Source organism: Brassica napus, chromosome A10, assembly GCF_020379485.1.
Source record: "Brassica napus cultivar Da-Ae chromosome A10, Da-Ae, whole genome shotgun sequence".
Classification (NCBI taxonomy): domain Eukaryota; kingdom Viridiplantae; phylum Streptophyta; class Magnoliopsida; order Brassicales; family Brassicaceae; genus Brassica; species Brassica napus.
The window spans coordinates 17,568,021-17,588,987 of record NC_063443.1 but is presented as its reverse complement, the minus strand read 5'-3'; the positions used below and the strand labels follow the sequence as shown (position 1 = coordinate 17,588,987).

General features: G+C 36.0%; 6 protein-coding genes, 1 non-coding gene and 2 pseudogenes across 9 annotated transcripts; 2 read left to right on the top strand and 7 right to left on the bottom strand.

Annotated features, from left to right (window-relative positions):
• Positions 1-3,511: 3,511 nt before the first annotated feature.
• Positions 3,512-4,999, top strand: LOC106419504 (E3 ubiquitin-protein ligase CIP8). Its single transcript, XM_013860309.3, has one exon. It carries the CDS (start codon positions 3,662-3,664, stop codon positions 4,802-4,804), a length of 1,143 nt encoding a protein of 380 aa, XP_013715763.2. The 5' UTR covers positions 3,512-3,661; the 3' UTR covers positions 4,805-4,999.
• Positions 5,000-5,228: 229 nt separating this feature from the next.
• LOC106419330 (protein SUPPRESSOR OF PHYTOCHROME B 5) lies at positions 5,229-7,958 on the bottom strand. Its single transcript, XM_048742512.1, has one exon. The coding sequence runs from the start codon at positions 7,158-7,160 to the stop codon at positions 6,753-6,755; it is 408 nt and encodes a 135-aa protein (XP_048598469.1). The 5' UTR covers positions 7,161-7,958; the 3' UTR covers positions 5,229-6,752.
• Positions 7,959-9,903: 1,945 nt separating this feature from the next.
• LOC106419032 (probable serine/threonine-protein kinase DDB_G0291350) lies at positions 9,904-12,290 on the bottom strand. Its single transcript, XM_013859778.3, has 6 exons — positions 11,948-12,290; positions 11,361-11,503; positions 11,113-11,256; positions 10,748-10,933; positions 10,472-10,596; positions 9,904-10,387 (listed from the first exon to the last, which is right to left on the bottom strand). Exons 1-6 carry the CDS (start codon positions 12,150-12,152, stop codon positions 10,159-10,161), a joined length of 1,032 nt encoding a protein of 343 aa, XP_013715232.2. The 5' UTR covers positions 12,153-12,290; the 3' UTR covers positions 9,904-10,158.
• A 58-nt stretch (positions 12,291-12,348) lies between these two features.
• On the bottom strand, positions 12,349-15,229 carry LOC106419494 (agmatine deiminase). Of its 2 annotated transcripts, none has more exons than XM_013860295.3 (10): positions 15,003-15,229; positions 14,490-14,603; positions 14,314-14,403; positions 14,137-14,221; positions 14,002-14,057; positions 13,838-13,916; positions 13,619-13,753; positions 13,308-13,540; positions 12,783-12,941; positions 12,349-12,689 (listed from the first exon to the last, which is right to left on the bottom strand). In XM_013860295.3, the coding sequence occupies exons 1-10, from the start codon at positions 15,090-15,092 to the stop codon at positions 12,672-12,674; spliced, it is 1,059 nt and encodes a 352-aa protein (XP_013715749.2). In that variant the 5' UTR covers positions 15,093-15,229; the 3' UTR covers positions 12,349-12,671. The 2 variants fall into 2 exon arrangements, with proteins under 2 accessions (XP_013715749.2, XP_013715748.2); XM_013860294.3 differs by having other exon boundaries at positions 12,349-12,685.
• Positions 15,230-15,394: 165 nt separating this feature from the next.
• On the bottom strand, positions 15,395-17,005 carry LOC106419177 (H/ACA ribonucleoprotein complex subunit 2-like protein). The gene is made up of 4 exons (XM_013859930.3): positions 16,796-17,005; positions 16,642-16,711; positions 15,809-15,914; positions 15,395-15,724 (listed from the first exon to the last, which is right to left on the bottom strand). Exons 1-4 carry the CDS (start codon positions 16,926-16,928, stop codon positions 15,563-15,565), a joined length of 471 nt encoding a protein of 156 aa, XP_013715384.2. The 5' UTR covers positions 16,929-17,005; the 3' UTR covers positions 15,395-15,562.
• On the bottom strand, positions 16,005-16,121 carry LOC125579683. Its single transcript, XR_007317740.1, has one exon. It is a non-coding gene; the product is annotated as a small nucleolar RNA snoR100 (small nucleolar RNA).
• Positions 16,220-16,329, bottom strand: LOC125579685 (annotated as a pseudogene).
• LOC125579684 lies at positions 16,433-16,538 on the bottom strand (annotated as a pseudogene).
• Positions 17,006-19,663: 2,658 nt separating the features above from the next.
• Positions 19,664-20,895, top strand: LOC106419066 (protein Dr1 homolog). 2 transcript variants are annotated; one of them, XM_013859819.3, is made up of 5 exons: positions 19,664-19,790; positions 19,872-19,937; positions 20,047-20,136; positions 20,216-20,379; positions 20,453-20,895. In XM_013859819.3, the coding sequence occupies exons 2-5, from the start codon at positions 19,883-19,885 to the stop codon at positions 20,639-20,641; spliced, it is 498 nt and encodes a 165-aa protein (XP_013715273.2). In that variant the 5' UTR covers positions 19,664-19,790; positions 19,872-19,882; the 3' UTR covers positions 20,642-20,895. The 2 variants fall into 2 exon arrangements, with proteins under 2 accessions (XP_013715273.2, XP_048598461.1); XM_048742504.1 differs by having other exon boundaries at positions 19,689-19,937.
• Positions 20,896-20,967: the final 72 nt, after the last annotated feature.

Here is a 20,967-nt window from a genome sequence, read left to right as displayed (position 1 = left end):
ACTATAGCTAAACAGTGTTGGATCACATGAAGAGGAAAATGATACAAAATAGGGAAAGGGGCAATAACAATAACACATCCCCACATGCTCTCCACTTTGTCCCGTGAGTTGTTAGGTTGTGTCTAAAGCCTAAACACGCTTTTCCTCTTTCTTAATCTTTTCATATAACCGATAAAATTGTTATATTGCTCGCAAGCTCATGGTTCTTTAATGATACGTTGTAGTTTGGTTAATTGTGTAATGGCGTTATATTTGAGATTCGGTCTCTCTACCGCACAAGTAATTGATTAGCTAAAATGAATTTGTTTTATGTATTAGTGGCTTAATTAGAGAATTAGAAGAAAAGGAATAAATAAAAAGTTAAAAATGTCAATTCAGAAGTGAAAGATGGGAAGAAGAGGTTAGCGTGATGTCGTTTTCATGCTATAGTAGGGCCACGTCAATTGACTCTGCAGCTCACGTGAGAAATTACTGTAGAATCTCAAGAGTAAGGGCATGACTTGATTTTCGAACATGTATAACAGGGGCAACTCGGTAATAACATGTTATACTTGTAAATGTTTGTTTATGGAATTATGGGCCATAGATTAAGCTCCTAAACCATTCATGGTTCAGTTGGTACTTTATTCTTCCTTTTGACTTACATACGTATCTAACATATAACTACAATTATTTTAGCATTTTATCGGCAACCTGATATAGTTTGTAATGAAAAAAAAACACGCGTGAAAAAAAGAAGTTTTAATTTAGATACACCTGCATTTACCAGGTTTAAAAGAGAATAAAGGGTCCATCCCATAAATATTGAAAAAGTTCTCTTGCTAGTAAACTATAAATCAATCCATATGCAAACTTTGCAGTTTTTCACATTAAAACAAAAGTTTTAGTGAGATCAATATACAATATACTGAAAAAGCTATAGTTAGATCAATGTGCATTACTTTATACAACAGGTACAAGTTGGAAATTCGAGCAGTATATTTTAGCCTGCTTTTAGACGAACGGTACAAAAACAGTGAATGGTAGTTAATTAGGAAACTAAATTAATTCTTATAGCAAAAAAATATCATTTTCTTATCTTACATATATAATCTTACATGTAAGGAAAAACAATACAGAGCAAATTATTCAGGGAATCGTAAGATTTATAAATTAGCAGACTGATATATAAAAAAAATACTATATCATTTTATCATATATACAATATATGATCCAGTTCAAAATAAAATCAACGTGAGATCTCATATCACAAGTTACAACTCATCAGGTTCATGCACACGACAACATTTATTTTTAATCAAGCAATAAACATCTCTTTACATGTTAGTTGTTAATATATTACAAATGCTCGTAGGCGGAGTTCTACAATTGATCGAACCTTTGCCTTTTCAGAAATACAATTAAAATTTTAAACATTAAATCCTGTAACTTTAGCATACACAGAAGAGTGTATGGGAGAGCACCTCGTTTGGATTAGCTGGCCTCTTTTTCTTCTTTGTTCCCTTCTAAAGAGGATTATTAGTTGTCTCTAATCATTGTTATTTTCTTAATAATATAATCATAAAGTAAATTAAAAAGAAGAATAAGAAGCTGGAATTCAAGAAAAACAAATGTATTTGTATTACGGACATTCCTCTGTACATTTGCACAGGAATCCTCTTAGGGATCAGTTAACAATAGTAGATTATGTATCATGTGTCCTATGGTAAGACACGGGATTAAATAACTAAACGATGCATTAAATTAAATTAGCTAAAAATGAAGTTTTAACCTACAAGGTCGGATCCAAAAGTGACACGTGGCAGTTGCGCCGCGTGAATCACGCCGTATCACGTGATAAGAAACCTTTTGGCTACCTCCCATCCATCACGTGGCCAACTCACACCTCTCGATTATTGCGGGTCCCACATTTTTTTTACGCTATCCCGTTTTACTCTTTTTATTTTTTTCTGTTTGTAATTTTAATTCTGTATATATCACGATTGTTGGTACTGTCATAGCTATTGTAGAATTGTGCTACATTCAAATAAGATTTTAATTTTCAGGAATAATTATGAAATAAGATCAATTAATCATGTCAAACAAAAAGGAAAAGATTAAACGACTGTTGAAAATATCACAAGAAAAATAGTTGTAACTTTAGTACAAAAACAAATAGTCGTAACTTGTAAGCAGTAAAAAAAAAAGGAAACAAAAGAAGGTGGAAGTGAGATTTAGAGGAGCAGCATAGTCACGTGTGCCCATTCCCTGCCGTTAAACTGCCACACTGCCTTCCGTCTCGCGTGCGGTGGGTCCCGTCATCTCCATTCTCCATATAGTCGCCGCACTGTTGAACCTCGTGACGCCGTTTAAATCCAAACGTTGCCGTTAACTTATAAAATATTTGCTGTTGTATTCATATACCAAGGAATAACGTCAAGAATCTCAATATCATAGTAAAAATACCTAAGACACGCAGAAAAAAACGAGTAAACTTGAAAATAAATTTAAATATCATACTTAATCCAGATATTTTTTTAAAATAAAAACTTATGCTTTTAAATTAGGATATGGGATTGAGAAAGATAGTGAGATTTTTCTGCGGGCAAATGGGAGGAGAGGAGAGACGTGAGAGCACGTGCCTGTAAAGAGAGAGAAGCGGTGGTGACCGGTCGCTTTCTCGTGATGGTATCACGTGACAGAAATTAACCCATCTTCGGGTCCCAAGTTTTTTTAACTCTGACAGACAATATCAGGGTTACAAATTCGAGGTAAAGTAAACTGGTGGGTCATATTGTGAATAATGTTATTTTCCTAGTCCCTTGGCTAATAAATAGCACACAGTACTGAATGTGTTGCTCTCTCTAGTGTAAATTTTTTTTTTAAAAAATTGAGTTTAATAAAGAAGAAAAACACTGGAAAAATGATATTACAAAGACAATCATTTAAATTTTAAGGGACGTTGATTAAAAATTGATGCTAGAAAATTAATTTTGTTAAATGAACACTCTATTAATGGTTGAATAAGAAAATGAAGATAAGATAAATTAAGATGGGAAATAGAAGGAGAGGGCATGTGGAGTCCTTTCTTGAGTGACCTGTCGGTTTATGGGTCATTGATAATACGTGAAAGCGAAAGCTGTGGAGAGAGTTATTATTAATATAAGATGATGCCATCCGAGAGAGAAGACTCAAAAAAGAGAAGATGTGTTTTCTTTTGTTCTGTTCCCACACTGTTTTTTTCTTATGACGTGGCTCTCTCACGTGCCTGGACTTATGCCCCTCTCTCTCTTTTTAATTCTTTTTCGATGGCGATCTCGATTAAGACGCGGCCCACTCATTATTCGACAACTGTCTCACTATTCCCCTTTTTGGATGGTCTAAAAGTATCTCGCTTAAAAAAATTATATTCCTTTTTCTAGTCAAATTATAAAGGCATGATCAATGCTGTCACGGAAAAAATTAAAATAAATAAAGCATATGATAACATGGGCCGTGCATGGGCCGATATAGTCTCACTTCAGCCTATTTCGGCGGATGCTATCATCATGCCTTCCAGATCGATGATTAGACGTCGACGCAGGAGACATTATCCGATTCAAATCATCGCACAACCGATTACCTCTCTCGCCGCCGTTGTTTCAGGCGACGAATTGATCTCCGATTGCTGATCTTCCTCTACATGGATCCGTCGCACCAGCGTGTTGAGCAGTCTCAGGTAACTCTTCCTCGCGACGATGATAACGAAGGTACGGTGTCTCGTGATGTGATAGTAGGAAACTGCGACGTGGTTGTTGAATTAGGATTGGGATCTGGAACCGTTTTTATTGAGAATATAGATAGTGATGTTGTTGATGTTAACAACCTCAATGGTTTTGATGAACCTGATGACGATGATCTTGAGCTTCGCGGTATCGCATCGATGGGAAGTCAGATTCGGTTGATTACAATCGAATCGGGATCTGATGATGATGATGATCATCATGAGAATGAGAGGGAGGTGTGGGGGATTGATTTGAATGATGATGAGGATGTTTATGATGATGAAGATGATGATGATGATGATGTGAATGTGACTATACCTCTTTGTTGGGACTCACTCCAAGTAGAAGACCGTGGAGTAGCTGCTGAGGAGTTTGATTGGGAAGAAGTTGATGGTGGTGGTGGTTTAGTGGATGAAAGGGAGATACTAACCGGTTTTGCAGAAATTGATGATGGTGATGGTGATGGTTTGGAGGATGAAAGGGAGATAGAGATACTAACCGGTTTTGCAGAAGCTGACATCGATGAGGATACTTCGGTTTCTATCTCCATCTCACCGATGATCTCTTCAGAAGGTTTAGACACAGGGGAAAGAAAAGAGGAGGCCGCGAACCTCGAGTGGGAAGTGTTGCTGAACTCTCATACTCTTGAGATCAACTTTGATGTGGGAAACAGAGAGATCTTTCTTACTGGTGATAATGAAGTTAACATTAATGCACCCGAGTATGACATGTTGTTTGAACAGTTCTCTCAAGCTGGTCTTACCAATCTCCGGAGGTTTCCTCCGGCTTCTAGATCTTTCATCAAGGATCTCCCGATGGTTCAGTTGGATGTTGAGAAGGATGAAGGTGCCGTCTGTGCGGTTTGCAAAGATGAGATGGATGTCGGGACCGAAGCTGTTGGGTTGCCCTGTGATCATAAGTACCATACTGAATGTATTGTTCCATGGCTCAAAACGAGGAACACATGTCCTGTTTGTCGTTATGAATTGCCTACAGATAGTACAGACTATGAGCGAAGGAAGAGCCAGAGAACAACAACTAGTAGTAATAATATATGGTAGATGGATTTGGTAAGCATCGTCTATATATAATTGTCTTTATCTTGAAGAATATGTATATTCAATGTTTGGATTGAGTCATGCTTCATCTTTAGTTTATTTTTATCTTGTATTTTCGCCTCATTTATATAGAGGAACATATGTATATTTTTGGTTTGCTTTTATCTCATATTATTAAGCTTGGACAAGGTTTATACATATTGCTCAAAGGGTATAGGCAATAGAGGATAGCCTTTATTATTGTTTGCTTTTATCTCATTTGATCAAAGCTTGGATTGCTAGAAAGCTATATATACAGTTTGTTTGAAAGACAAAATCTTAGATCATTCAATCATGAATTTTTAACTCTTGTAAAATATGGTTCTATTAAACAATCTGGTCTATTTGATGGACGACTTTGACCACTCCCTCCATCAAAACCTTAAGAAAACCGGTCCCATACTGAGCCAAAAACTGTGCTGTGAGCTTCAGCAAGCTTAGGAGGGATACTCTTCACTCTATAATCGTATTGTTTCAAAACCATATATTTTAAGTGTTTTTAAATACATCTATTAAAACATTCACTTGTAAACCCTATATGTTTAATTGAATTATAAACCATATAGTGGAACCCGTAGGTTTTTTCTAAACATTCTCTGGATCAAATCCTAAATAAAATTTGGGAAACGAATCTTGGGATTCGATGTTGGTATCAAACTATCAATTTGTAGTTGTGTAGTTACTGCAGGAGGATGCATGTGAACAAATGTCGCAAAAAAATTTAGGGTAAAACGACAAAAAAATAAAAATGAATTGCAGAGAGATACACGTGCAGAAGAGATATGTCCCTTATGGTCACGAAACATGTTTCCCTGTCTGTACTTAAGCTACAACCAAAGATGATGGTTTCTCATTTTATTTCTCGTTATCTCAATTATATACAACTTACACTGTGTGCACGTGTGTGTGTGTATGTGTAATGTGTCCATAGTTTATGAACCAAATCTATGCAACATATTTTTCTATTTTTTCTTTTAAGTGTTCATATTTCTTGTACCTGCAGAGATTTTTTTGACATTTGTTCAGCCAGTTAGTGTAAAGGATTTTACTGATTAAAAGATGTCAAGACTACTTGAGTTCTTGACATCTTTTGACATGTTGTTCAGTAGAATTGTGCATTATGTAACGCCCCCTATAAAATAGACAAACAATTCACTTTTATCTGTTTTTTTTTCCTGTTATAGGTCGTAAAATTTTTGTTTTTGTTTAAACTTTGGTCGTAAATTTGTTTCTAATAATGTTCAAAAAAAATTTGTTTCTAATTAATATATAAAAAAACTTCTCATGAATGCGAAGAAATGTAGTAAACAAAGGTATCCTAAAATGCGTCTATGAGTGTAGCTGCTCTTCCTGAATTGTCTATACACATGCTGAAATAATTAGGTTACGAGCTTATACATACAAAATACAACTGTGCCAATTCTTAAGCAACATCAACACAATATCAGTTAACATTAATAAAATAAAAAAACCACCAACACAATATTCGTGGGAAGATAATCAGTATATTTCTTTTAATTAGTAGTAGACTAGTAGTATGAAAAATGAATATAGCTAGATAGAACATAGAAATTAGAAAGAAGGCATAATGGGGTACTATGGAAACCATTAAGAAACCCATAATGGATGCATTGATGTACATCTCAAGAGACCCTAGCTACTTCATTATCATTCATCACCATAGTCACCCTCATCATCACCTTCATCACTGTATCAGTACTATAATCACCGCTACTGGAGTAACAGTGGTAATCAAATGGGCTATATATGTAATTAATTAGCAGGAAGATAATAATTTTCCGTCATTAAAACTAAAAACGTAAACGACATGAGGACAGAACATTCGATCATATAAATAGAAAACACTGGAACATAAATTTAAGTAAACATAAACATGAAATCAAAAATCAAATTAGTTCTTCTTGTCTAACCGAAAACCAACGTAACTATGAACTGCACTGTAGCTATCATTACCATCATCATCATCATCATCAAATTCATGATCATCACCATCATCATGATTGTTGTTGTGAACCCTAGTCTCCATCAAAATCATCTCTTCATTAGTCTTCTTATTCTTTTTCTTTATAGAGTTTTGCTCGGCGATCTCTTGAGGAAGTTTGAGATTTGCAGTGGCTTCCATGGGACCAGAAGATGCATCAGAGTCCATTGAGTCACCACCATCGCTATCTTCGTCACCATCATCATCATGGTAACAGTCTTGGTCATGGTCATTAGAGAGCGAGGCTAGATACGTTGTCCATCCAGATTCACAGCTGCGAGAATCCTCATCGGATCCAAAGATCTTTCCAGACTCCATTTTTTAATATAATCACTACTCTTTTTAGTGTATATATTTATTTAAATAACAGAAGAGGAAACAAAAAGACCCAAGAATAGAGACCAACAAGAAAAAACCCTAGAGTGAGACCGTCACCACGAGAAGCTATTTATATATGTAAGAGCGTGTGTGAATGCATGTTTAACAAGTTTTTTTCAAAATAATATGAGTTATTATTGCTTTGTAAAAAATAAATATTCTTCGCAAAAGAGGAACAATGGAAATTACTTGGGTTTTTTTTTCATGGAAACCTAAAGATATCTAAGGGAGGCTGACTTAAAAAAAAGATAAGGGAGTTGGGTGGGAGAGATGGAGATAGACATGGAGAAAGAGGTTGTATTTAAAACACCTGAGAAATGCTATTTATCTCTCATCTTCTTTCTGACCCAAAAGACAGCTCACAACCTAAAATTAATATACATGACTTAAATAATACAAGACAAATATACCCATCCAATAGTTAAAATTTAACAAAATAGCAAAACAGTATAGCAAAAGAAAGCGCTTGAAGAAACACAATATTAATCGTTATTCAATGTTTTGTCTTTGTCATATTTAAATAAGCAAAACACAAATCAATCCACATGTATTTCATAATCTTGCTAGTTTAAATAGAAACAAACAGAGTCCACTAAAAGGTTATGTTTTTCGGTACTCGAGAATTATAAACCATGATTTAACTGGTCAAAAACATTATACTCAAGCGAATCGAATTCAAATTTGCATGACTCTTATATATCATCCATGTTTACGTTTTGTAGTTACAGCTTTAATGAAAAATTTAATCCCCCCCCCCCCCCCCTCCAAAAAAAAACACTTTCATAAAATGTCAACAAGAATTGAGTTAAGAACTTAGAGAGAGAAAGAGAGACGAGAGTGCCATAAATGGAGAGAGTTGATTGAGAACAGCAAGAGTCCAGCTAGAAGTCGTGAAGGAGAGAAAGTGAAATATCTTATCTCGCAGAGGTAGCAATAACTTAAAACTTCATACTATATCTTTTAAATGCAATAACTTAAAGCTTCATACTATATCTTAAAAACAAGATAGTTTTAATAGATGTCATTGAGTTTGTAATATTGGAACTTATCCTTTCACATGAAGAAAAGACGATATAATAAAGTGCATAATTATAATTTATTCATTTTTTTTTCTTCTACACTCCCATTAGTGTGTAAAAGAAATGCATATCCCTTCTTTCTACACACGAAACGATCGTATTGTAAAGATACACCAATGCTTTGGGATATTATATTCAAAGTGAGAGTACGTAGAGTATGCACATATACAATGTACCAATACTTTTTTTTAACGACAATGTACCAATACTAATCATTAATCAATGATATTTTATATTTTAATACTACATGTAAGTATAGAGGACAACACACTTATAACGAAGGAAAGTGTGAGGGAAGAATGTTTTCAAGCTTTTTATTATGTTGGGTTTCTATTATGTTTCTATTTTTGCAATCTATCCGATTATCAATATGGTTGGGGAGGGAGAATAACTTTGATCTGGTGAGATAATAATTGGAAAATGTGTAATGGACAGTAAATATGAAGTACTAAAAATTACTCCATCCGTTTTCGAAAGTAAGATGTTATAGATTTTTTACTTGTTCTACAAATATATATATTTTTATATGTTTAAGGTATTTTTTATACTTTTAAGAAACATTAAATGAAAATATTTGAATTAATTAAATTTAACTGGTGAAAAGTTATTGGAAAATGTAAAATAAAATTAAAAAAAATTAATTTATAAATATTTATTGAATTCTTAATAAGCGTGAACACTTTAGAAAATTTTAATTTAGTAAATTACTATATCCATGTGACTTGAGCTGTTCTGTCTTTCTTTAATTTACTGCTGTTAAGTCCTTTCTCTCTTCTTCAAAAAGTTCAAACAGCTCTTGCTTGCAATGTCACAAGACTCACAATACAGCAAATTAAATATATTTCTTTCACATGCAGTGCAGTAAATTTACCTATATCAGGATTGGTTTAATTCCAGTGCAGGCTACCACTTGAATTTCAGTTCAGGATCATTCTGTAATATCGAAGAGGTATGGAGTTAATCAACTTTTTTTGTAAGAAACGTTATATTATTATAGAACGTTTGGTACAAATCCAAATATCTGAAATTATTTATGAATTTCGTCAGTTTAATTATATAAATATTAGGTTTATTGGTCAAAATATCAGAAGTTTCTGAAAATGGAAATATAGAGCCATAGAGAGGAAGGAATAGGTATAAAGGTACGATCATCATTTTTTATGTGGGGAACTGTAGATCTTTCTACTTTAGAGTCACAGAAGCCAGAAGTTACGTTTGAAATTAATAATTTTACTGACTGTGAAATAAATGGGTGCAGACATTTATCTTCCAGAAATTGACTTACACTATTTATTTCTTTTGTTTCCCTGAAGTGACTCAAATCCGTAAAAGTAAAAGGTCGTCGTACCTATAGACATGTGGAATATATTTTTCTCAACATATACCAAAAAATAATTTCATTTAAGTAGGGAATAACTCCTTCAGCAACATGTTACGTCTACGGCTATGTATTTATTGTACCCATGCACCTAGTGAACACTGCTTTACACACATCTTAAATGTACGATATAGCTTACACAACAATATTATACTAAACGTTATGCTTCGTTACAAGAAATCATTATAAACCATTACTACCACTTTTTTTTTTTGAACCCAAACCATTACTACCACAAACAACACTATTTTACATTTAAAAAGAACACTATTTTACATGGATATATATGTTGTCCATAAGTCATTTGTTGGTTACCACAAGATAAACAAAAGACAACAAATGCTAATAGTTTTAAATTACATTAAGAATGTATCAAATACCTAAACATGTAAATAAAAGAGAGAGACAATGCGTTTATGTGTACCAATGTACCTAGTGAACATTTCTTTTACCTCTTTCAAAAACCACTAGAATAAAGGATTCATTTGGTAAATTTCGCGATCAATTTGTCGACGTGGATGATGATATCTCCAATGCGCGGTCGAACCGCAGCCTGCGGTTGCAGCATCCAAGTCACGAACTGATGAAGAGCTTCAGGATACGAAGCCTTTGGTCCTGCGTTTGGCCATTTTATCTGAGCGTTCACGATTGCTAGCTGAAGACTCCCACCAGATTCTCCAAGTGCATATTCAAATGGAGACATACCATACCTGCAAAAACCCACAATAGTCTCTCTCTTCAATTAATTAAGTACATGACCTGTTTAATCTTACAGGGATGATAATCGTATTTACATTATTGCGTATAACGTGCAGCCTAGAGACCAAATATCTGTTCTCTCATCGATATCTGCATGGCTTGGGCAATCCCAGAGCTCTGGAGCTCGAAACGGTGCTGAACAATGTTCAGATGTCCATTCCTATTAAAGTCAAGAAGAGAACATGAAAAATTTCACAACAGAACATAACAAGTTTATGACCGATCAGAATGGAATTATATATACACAATACGGAGTAGTAGCATGATCTCAGAGGCTTGTAATGAGTATGAATAAGGGATGGATATAGAACCTGTAACTGTAAGGCCTCTTGACGGGAGCGGATTTGCTTCCGTGATGGACGAGCACTCCCAAAGTCCATCAAAATCGCAAGAGGCGGCTGTCCTGTTCTACGAGTTAAAAGCACGTTTCCAGGTTTGACATCGTTGTGAGCATATGGTGGTTCCAGAGAGTGCATGTGTTTGAGTCCATCACAAAGCTGCAGTGGGAATAACTTTCAGTAATCACAACGCTTGCAATTCAGCGCTAATCATTTAATAAACCACATGGTTCTCAATATATACTATAACAGCATAACGTAATGGTTAGTTACAAGAGATGAAGAAAAGTGTAGAAAACCAAAGTTTTTATCTTTGTCAAGGAGAAAACCGAAGTTACCTGACGAAAGATATGCAGAACATCAGCTGTTGAGAATGATTCCTTTTTAGCCTTCATCGATGTGGAGTTATCCAGCAAGGTCCCATCAAGGTGAACAGGGAATAGCAAGAAGGCCTCGTGTTTCCGAGCTCCCCCTTGGCCGTCCTAACCAGATCGAAAATCAACACACTTTTCTAAACCGGACTTCAAATGAGAAAACTACAGAGACAAACATCAAGCATGTAAGTTTGAGAGCAGTGCTTATCTACCTTAACAGAAATAATAGCGTGATCAAGGAGAGGAAGCAAGTTAGGGTGGTTGAACAAGGACGAAACACGAATCTCCTCCCGCACCAATTCCAGCTGCTCCTTGTTCTGAATCAGAACTTTCTTCACAGCATAAGTCCCATCAACTAAAATCAAATCACAGATTAAAAAAAAATCGACCTTAGCCATGGTACAAAGATGAATTATGTTAAAGAACCAAGCCAAGTTCTGGTGCCAAAGAACCAATCTCTAGAATACCATAGTTTCAGCTGCATAGTGGATCGAACAGCTATAAAAAATCAAAGAGGTTGATTCAGAGTCTTAACCATATGAAAGTAGTTTCACTGTAATCTTGGTGGTTGACTACACAGGATCGAATCTGTTTGTTCTAAGCTCTAAACTCATTATAAGTGGTACAAGATTCGCCTATTCCGAGCTTAAACCCTATAACATATGATTCCTACATTGATTCCGAGCTTAAACCTAACATACCACGATGCAGATGGCAAACGAAAACGAAGCTAAACAGAAACAGTAGCTCAGATTCAATCACGATTGGGAAACAATTCGAGAGAACGATCAATACTAACCGGAGATATGAGACGGATCCTTGACTTTCTTCGCCAGACCGCCACCGGAAGCGTCGGCGACGATCTCCTTCACCAGGAAAACGAACGCGAAACCGCCTTCGCCGAGCTGCCTCACGACTCTGAACCGATTCTCATTGATCCACACGTCGCCTCCGCCGTTGACGGCGTCGTAAAGCGCGTCCAATCCCGAAAACGAACAGCCCATACTATGCAATCTCTCCTTCCTCAGTCTCTATTGAAACCTTTCGAAGATCCTTCAGATTCGCATTTTCCAGATCTCGAATCGCTCTTTCGTATTCTCTAGAGCTAAAGCATTCATGTCAGCTCTCCGTATTTTCACTAATTAAAATTAATCATAATTAATTTGTTGCAATTAGCTTATTGGTTCATGTAACAAACCATTACTACAAAATATTTTAAAATTTAACCAGAAAAAGTCGTGGTACCAAGAAGACAATCATCACCTTTTTGGGTCTAATTAAAATTTATTTCCCGTTTGGTATTTAAACCGACAGAAATGATTTTACTAATATTAAACCGATCCGGTTTTAGAAACAATACAACGGTGAACCGGTTTGCTCTCCTGAACCAAATCTAACGGCCAGGATTCATAAAACCCGAACACCGTCAATCGCCGTTGACGGCGACGGAAATAGGCTCCGCCGGCTGCTGCTGCGTGATGCAATGTATGTTTCCTCCAGCTAAAACAATCTCTCTTGCATTCTCAATCCCCACAACCTTCCCCAAGAATAAGAAGATAACAAAGTCAAATCGATTAGTTTGTTTTTTTCACTCTCTTATATTTTTATGAATCAAGGAGAGACCGTTAACTTACCGAGTGATGAGGATATGTCTCTGAGAGGACGCGGATCGCTTCTTCATCGCGTTTAGCGTCACCGAACTGCGGCAAGATTATTCCTCCGTTAGCTATGTAGAAGTTCACATACGATGCTGCTAGTCTTGTCCCTGCAAGCCTTGCTTTAGCTTCACCTTCCTGCAACATTGTGACTTCTTACATTATCAAATCTATTTAAAAAAAATAAAACTCAGATTATTTATAGGTCAATCCTGTCGGATAGCATTTTTTTAAGTTTTTGTCACAAAGCCGTTAAAAAAAAAACAAAATGACCAAAATAATTTATTTTATTTTCAAAATTTTAAATTTTATTTTTATTTTTAAAATTTTGAACCATTTCCAAAACCCAATTCTTTAAGTATAAATACATATTTACCTTTCAATAGAACTTTTTTTGGTCTTTTTTTTTCCAAAATACCTGTTTTTCGTGAAAATAAATTAAAAAAACTATCCGTAATTTTTCTTATTCTATTTTTCTATGTAAATTTAGTTAGAAATAGTTGCCTGAATGATTCCGGAAGATTCTTCTTCGGTCATGTAAAGCGGTCCAGGGACGTGGAGCTTGATGACTTGAATCTTCCTGCCACGAGCATCAACGGAGTTTGAGAAAACCGAAAGAGCTTCCACTGATCTTTCGTATTGAGGATCGGTTTCATCGTCTGTCCAAGACAGTAACACAACTCCCGGTTTAGCAAAGCAGCACATGTTATCAATGTGGCCGTTTGTGTCATCATCACCTGCCAAAAAAAAAATCGTATTTGTATAAGATCGCTGGTTTCTATAGAGTTAGTATGAGACAAGAAGAGTGAAGTTACCGTAAAGACCACGAGGAAGCCAGATGATTGTTTGTACTCCGAGGTATCTCTTGAGTTCTTCCTCTATCTGCTCTTTACTCATGTGAGGGTTCCGGTTTTTGTTCAAGAGACACTCTTCTGTCGCAAGACAGGTACCTGAAACAGCAGAATAAACAAAGTGAAGTTAAGAGAATACAAAATAAACTCAGGCTAGTTACTGAGTTTATTGTTTATACAAACCTTCACCGTCGACATGGATGCTGCCTCCTTCAAGAATCATGGAGTGTTGAAATCTTGGAATCCGCTCAACAGCGAGAATCTGATTGATGGGGGGAGAAGAAAAGAGCAAATAAGTATTTGAAACATGGTACTGATAAGTAATGTTTTGCTAACCATTTATGAACCTTTTTAGAAACTAGGAGGTCATGACTCCAATCATTATAGCAGCCATCATCAGCTCCTGCCATTGTTTAAAAGTCCAAAAAGTGTGTCAAGCAGTAACTAAAAAAATTCTAGAGAAGAGAACCACAGAACCTTACCTCCCCAGGCATTGAAATTCCAGTCGACTCCAGCGATGTTTCGGGTAAGGGAACTGAGCTTTGATGGTCCTTTCCGCACAACAAACTGTGAGACAGAGAGAGAGAGAGAAGCAAACACGATTAGTATAGGTTTTGGAAGATGAAGGAGAAAAGAGAGAAGAAGATAAAGAAAGTCACAGTTGGTCCAGAGTCGCGGAACCAAGAATCATTCATGCTCATCTCAACAACTCTAATCTCCTCTGGAAGCTGTTTCCTTGCATTTTCCCACTAACATTCATGAAAACAAAAACGAAGAATACTTTTTAAAAGAAACTCGAAGTCGATTATGGTTTAATGATTATAACTAAACACACCTGAGCCGAGCTTGCACAGACTGTCACAGGTTCGAACTTGGAGATTGCCTTTGCAACATCTACAAACACTCGTTGTGCAGGTAAAGCGTTGTGACGCCAGTTATCTTGCCGTTCCTGCCAGCCATTGTTTTTATGTCAGAAACTCAGAATTAAAACCCAAATCCAACATCACAAAAGCATGTTTATAGCTTTGCGCTGCCACAGATCCGATCTCTTATCTCATATCTATAAGCTAACTTGAACTAAAACATTTCACAACAGACTTGACGAGGAAGAGGAGAGAACAAAAAACGTAATCTAGAAGCTAAACCTTCGCAAAAGCCAAAACGAGTGAAAGTCATGAACATATCAGGATCAAGAAAAAAAACAAAGATCGCATGCAGAAGTTATAAGCACAGCTAGCTAGATCCAGTTCTAGAGAATCGCCTTTAACTTATTTTCTCCAATCAAGGAACAAACATTCATTCTCTACGTAAATGGAGTTACGAGAAGAAAAAGAGAGATTATACATACAGGCCAACCGATCCAGGTTTGAGCATGAGGTTCCCACTCCGCCGGCATGTAAAAGCCGTGATCCGCCGGAGATTCTCGTGACTCTTCCATTCTCAGATTATCTCTGCGTGACAGGTGGGAGAGAGCTGACAAGTCAGATATTTTAACTGTGATGCTCTACTTGTGAAGGTTTTATTAGGAGACCCACATAGTTATTGTCTTCTTTTAATTGGACCCCAGTACTTTACTATTCAACTCTCAATTCCCGACCCCACACCTCTACTGGCGCGCGGAATCGGAATCTAGACCTCACTTACTGACAGCTGGCAATCAGAATAAGAATCTCCGCCCATGCTGTACGAACTTGTCTGAATAAATTACTGTTTTGACATTTAAAGCTGTATGAAACGTAATTAATGTAGAGATTTAGTAGCCCATCAGACAAATATGATAAAAAAACATTGTTTTATGATCCTAAATTACAATCGTTATAAGGGCCTAAACATATTCAATAACCAAAAAAGCCACAAAGGCACTCAACAGAAACAAATTTTCGTGTGTTTTCTGATTCTAGTTCCTAATCAGGTTACTGAAGTTGAAAGCTCTTTAACGTCTTCAGAGACTTGTTCGTAGTCTGTCTTCAACTTTTTAAGATCTTCTGCGCTTAGCTCTCCCTTGGCCGGTTTAAGCATGACCAATACACAACATGTTGGTCGTTTCGTAGACCCGGCTTGCGCAAGATCCTGAATATAACACCATACAAAATTTAGACACGAGCAAAAAGATACATAACAAGATAGATTTGGAATTTAAGAAGACTGGCTTACTTCTTTGGATGGAACGTAGACGTAAGGAACACCAGCTTCTTCACACAAGACCGGGAGATGGGTAATCACATCGATGGGAGAAATGTTTCCAGCTATAACGCATAATCTGAAACAAAAACAACAAAAATATATTACAACACAAACCAGAGGAATAAAGTATACAAGTAATCATTTTTTCTAATAAAAATAGACAGGCGAATGTGGGTTTAAACCAGGCCCGCAAATCAAAGAACCGATTAGGTACTCAGAGAGGGCACAGACATTTCAAACTCATGATTTAGTTTCCGTGTACAGTACCATGCTACATTCATTATGTTTAATCCAGAGCATCGGCTTAATTGTACACGGATTCTACCAACAGTAAATTGCTAAAAACAAGTAATACACAAAAGACAAGTCATCATAAGCATAGAATGTGGATCTCGACCAGGCCCTCTTATCAAAGAAAAACTCAAAGAGGGCAGACATGTCAATCCGCAGCAAGCTCAGTTTTCGTGCACAGTACCATGCTTCCTTCATCTAGTTAATCCAGAGCATCGGCTTAATTGTACACGTCACAATCTATTTCCTAGAACAGATGCATACTAATTACAATTAGCTAATAATAACAACAACAGAGGGATATAATGTGGATCTAAACCAGGCCGTCTAATCATATTTAAACTCAGAGATGGCAGACATGTCGATCCATAGTTCAGTTTTCGTGTACAGTACCATGCTACATTCATTATTTTAAATCCAGAGCATCGGCTTAATTGTACACGGTTTTAATTAAACTAACATATACTGCACTCACGAGAATAAATGAAAAGGAAACAGAAAAAAAAGCGAACCCTTTTTGGCCACGTCTTATGCTCTTGACCACTTCCTTCACGCCTCTCTTCAGACATTTGTTTCCAGCAGCTGAAACAAACAGATACAATATATCAGAGGCTATTTTAGTGTCAAAGGAACACTAATGGGAGTGAGCATGTATAAGATTGGTACCTTTTTGAATGAGTTTGAATGTTCTCTTCTGGAGCTTTTTGCCGGCGAGAGGTTTGGCGATAGGAGCAAGAGAGATAACCTTCTTCTTCTCCTCCTTGTGACTCGACTTCTCTGCTTCGGTATCGCTTCCCATGTTGAGCTAGCAACTGAGTAAAAAGTGTGGCGGAAGTGAGTTAGGGTTTATGACAATTGCTATACCAAACCATGTGGGGTTTTATACATGTGCTTGTGCAGAAGATGAGAGTCTTGGAAGCCCTAAGTTCACATGGGCTTGAAACGTATGTGTAGTTTTTAGATATTTTTATGGGCTAAACTATTTGGGCCTTAATAAAGAGAAACGTGTTTGGGTGCGCGCTGTTTCGGATCATGATAGGCTCGGAAACATAATACTCCAATTCATCTCTATATTTGTTTCTGTAACAGGATTTATGGGAGAGATTTTTTATTTATTTATAAGTTTTATCGGCTGATCCGAACGGTCCTGGGAAAAACGCATTTAGTGCTACAGAGTGGACTAGCCCGAAAACGTACCATACTGTCTGACCCAAATTTGGAATACCTTCCAACTAATGTCAGGGATGGACGGATCATCTATTACAGCCTACCATGTAAACTATCTACTATTTCAACTCTATTATTTTTTGTTCTAAATTGTATATTGCTATTTTTCTTCTATTTTTAGAGAAATGTTAATCTATCTTTTAATTTTTATTTAGATATTGATATTTTAGAGAAATATATTAAAACAAGTCTCATATTTAATATTTTTTTTATTGAAAAAAATAGTAAAATATGTTGGAGATGGTTTAAAGCTCCCATAATAACCTTATACCTGATTCCCCCAATCTGTTCAATTTTATATTAAAGACCAACTAATTAATTTGTTGATAGATGGTTTAGTTGGTCAATAAGCTGATGGAATACCAGGCCATTGTTGAACTCTTTATTCAGACTTACCACATCATCCATGGGTGGAATGCAAACAGCAACACATCCCATGTTAAGTGGCAGATAGTATTAACAAACCTAAAACGCAGGACCATTTTCAGGTGAGTTCATGATTTTCAGAGGAACAGATAACATTAAGAGTTTGAATAAATAATTTTCTTTATGTTGGAAAGATCTTTAGCATAAATATCATAGAACATTAAAATGTGGAAATTTGATTGATAATTTTGAAACATGCCAAGAAAAAATATATAGCAGAAGTCAGAAAATAAATGCTATATAACTTGTATCCATCTCCTATGTTTACAGGTAGAAATAAATTACTAGAACCAACTCAAAGCGTCGCCGAACCAAATCTACTTTCAGAGTAAACATGAAATCAGCTTCCAACAGTAACAAGAACCAGTGGCATGGCTTCAACTGAGAAATATAATCCCTGCAAATCGAATCACTACGAAATAGGATAGAAACTAAGATTATGATGCCAGAAACAAGCGCTTAAAATCCTCTTAAGTAAAGATGAAATACAAATGTGTTATGCAAGCATTCATCACTTTATGAAACCAAGAGGTTACATGAAACATAATAACAACGTCTTTGAGAACAGAACATACAAGATGAATCATAATTCATACAAAAAAAACTGATTTTTTTCTTCGAAATAATCAAACTCCAGATCCACTGGATAGCATTGACTTAAAGCAAAGGGAATATCAGTCAACTATGAACATATGTATACTCAATTAACAAACAAACAAAAGTACTAGGAAACCAATTTACTGCGTACACAAGAGATCGAGTCAATAACCAAAAAAAAAAAAGATTATGTAATCTTTGAAAGTTAAAAGCGGATTAAAAAGTGATGATTGATGAAGAGGCGACCGCTGGATGCAGAGGTTTATCGATCTGTTCATGCTTTTAATTTTGTTTTTCAAAAATTCCCACAAAGAGATCGATCAACCGCTGCCTCCAGCATCTTTTACTCCTTTTTCTCTAACAAATTAAATTTAACTTTTTAAATGAAATGAAATGAAATGGGGAAAAAAGAATAATTTCCCGATTTGGAGCAAACAATAAATCTCAGATCTGAAAAACAATGGTCAAAAAACAAGCACAATAAGTAACAATAGTTGCTAGATCTTTATTGGCTCATCAATCAAGACAGACGCACATGGACAAGAATAAAATAATAACGTAGAACAAATCTATGAAACACACATGCATCTGCAGATAAACTGGGACAAAAGGAATCTGGAGTTCATGTAAGATCTATGGATCTACACAGAAAGTCAAACACAAAAAGAAGGAAACAGAGTGATAGGCTGCAACTGGAATGTATGTTTTTGGAATAAAAACTTCCGGAATGCTTAATTCCTATGCATTCCAAAAATTGTTCACCATTTACAAAAGAAAAATGGAAAGGGTATTCCATTCAATTCCACATCATTCCATATTATTCCAAATAAAATTTTAACTATCATTTGAAAAATCATTCCAAATCAAAAATGTTCATGAACAAATGGAATACTGATTCCATTCCACAAAATTCCATAAATAGTGATTCCTATCATTCCATATGTTCCTTTTATTTGTCACCAGTTACACCCATAATGTTTGAACAAGTCAACCAGAATCTGATTGATTAGATACCCATCTCTGAAATCTTTTTTTCTTTTCTCTCCTGAATTTACGATGGATCAGGTTTGGACTTTTTTTTAATATATAACTACAAAATCAACCAATGTCTTTTTTTTTTTGATCAAATCAACCAATGACTTTAGTTATAACTCCCTCGTAATTACAAAACTATCCAGCCCTTTAACCGGATGGTTTGGTTATTCGAAATCAAAAACAGAGAATCAAAGCGCTGGAACGGGCCGGTTCGGGCCAGCTTCAAAAGGTCTAGTAAAAAGCCCATTTAATAGCTCTTACCCTAATCGACTTCCGTGTAGAGAGAGAGAAAGTGCGAAAAGAAGAGAGGAAAAAAAAAAAACACGCCGATAAGATCTCCGTCTCCGTCGTGACTCAGCCTCCGGTTCGATCTGAGGTCAGTCGGTTACTCGATTCGTTCTCTCTTCGTTCTTCTTCATCATATTAGATATCGTTTTTTTGAATTGAGATTCTGCAGAGAGATAAACGATGGATCCGATGGATATAGTTGGAAAGTCTAAGGAAGATGCTTCGCTTCCTAAAGGTTCCTTTGATCTCTATTGAATTTGCGATTCAAGGATTGATTGCATCAGTGGTTTCCATGAAGCTTTTAATTAACAATACGTTATCGTTGTTCTTGTGATGTTTCTCAGCTACAATGACTAAAATAATAAAGGAGATGTTACCAGCAGATGTTCGTGTTGCTAGAGATGCTCAAGATCTTCTCATCGAGTGCTGTGTTGGTAATATGATCAAGTCTTTTATGATAATCTTAAACAAATTTAGGTGTATATGTAGCTGCTAATCTTTGTGTTATCGCAGAGTTCATTAATCTTATATCATCAGAGTCTAATGAAGTGTGTAACAAAGAGGATAAGCGAACGATCGCACCTGAGCATGTTCTCAAAGCGCTTCAGGTTCTTGGCTTTGGGGAATACGTTGAAGAAGTCTACGCTGCTTATGAGCAGCATCGATACGAAACCATGGTAAGATCCCTCCATTGTCCGAGCTGCTTTAAATGCCAGAACCTGAATTTTGGTGTTTTGCGAAATTGTGCAGCAAGATTCACAGAGGAGTGTGAAGATGAACAGCGGAGCAGAGATGACGGAGGAGGAAGCAGCAGCGGAACAACAGAGGATGTTTGCTGAAGCTCGAGCTAGAATGAATGGTGGTGGTGGTGTTTCTGTTCCTCAGCCAGATCCTGAGCAACAAGTAGATACCCAACAGCAGTCAAATCTACAAAGCTAATCAAGAAGAAGGGAGAAGCCTTTATTTAACATTGTCTTTTTTTCTAGCATTTCTCTGTAAAGTGCAAAAAAAAAGAAGTCTGTCTTGGTGTTGATATGCTCTTTACATTTTAACTTAGATTTGTTTTTCTTCTTCTTCTTTTGAACCTAAAATCACTTTGTGATTCAGATGTAATTAGTAAGCATTGCCTTGTTTCTTTGCAACTGTCTGATCCAGATCCTTGTTCCATGTATTTATAAGCTGATTGTTCTAAATCCTGGATTTCGTTTTCAATTTAGTTATCACACCAACTCTGTTGTGAAGCTACTACAAAAAAAAGTATAAGA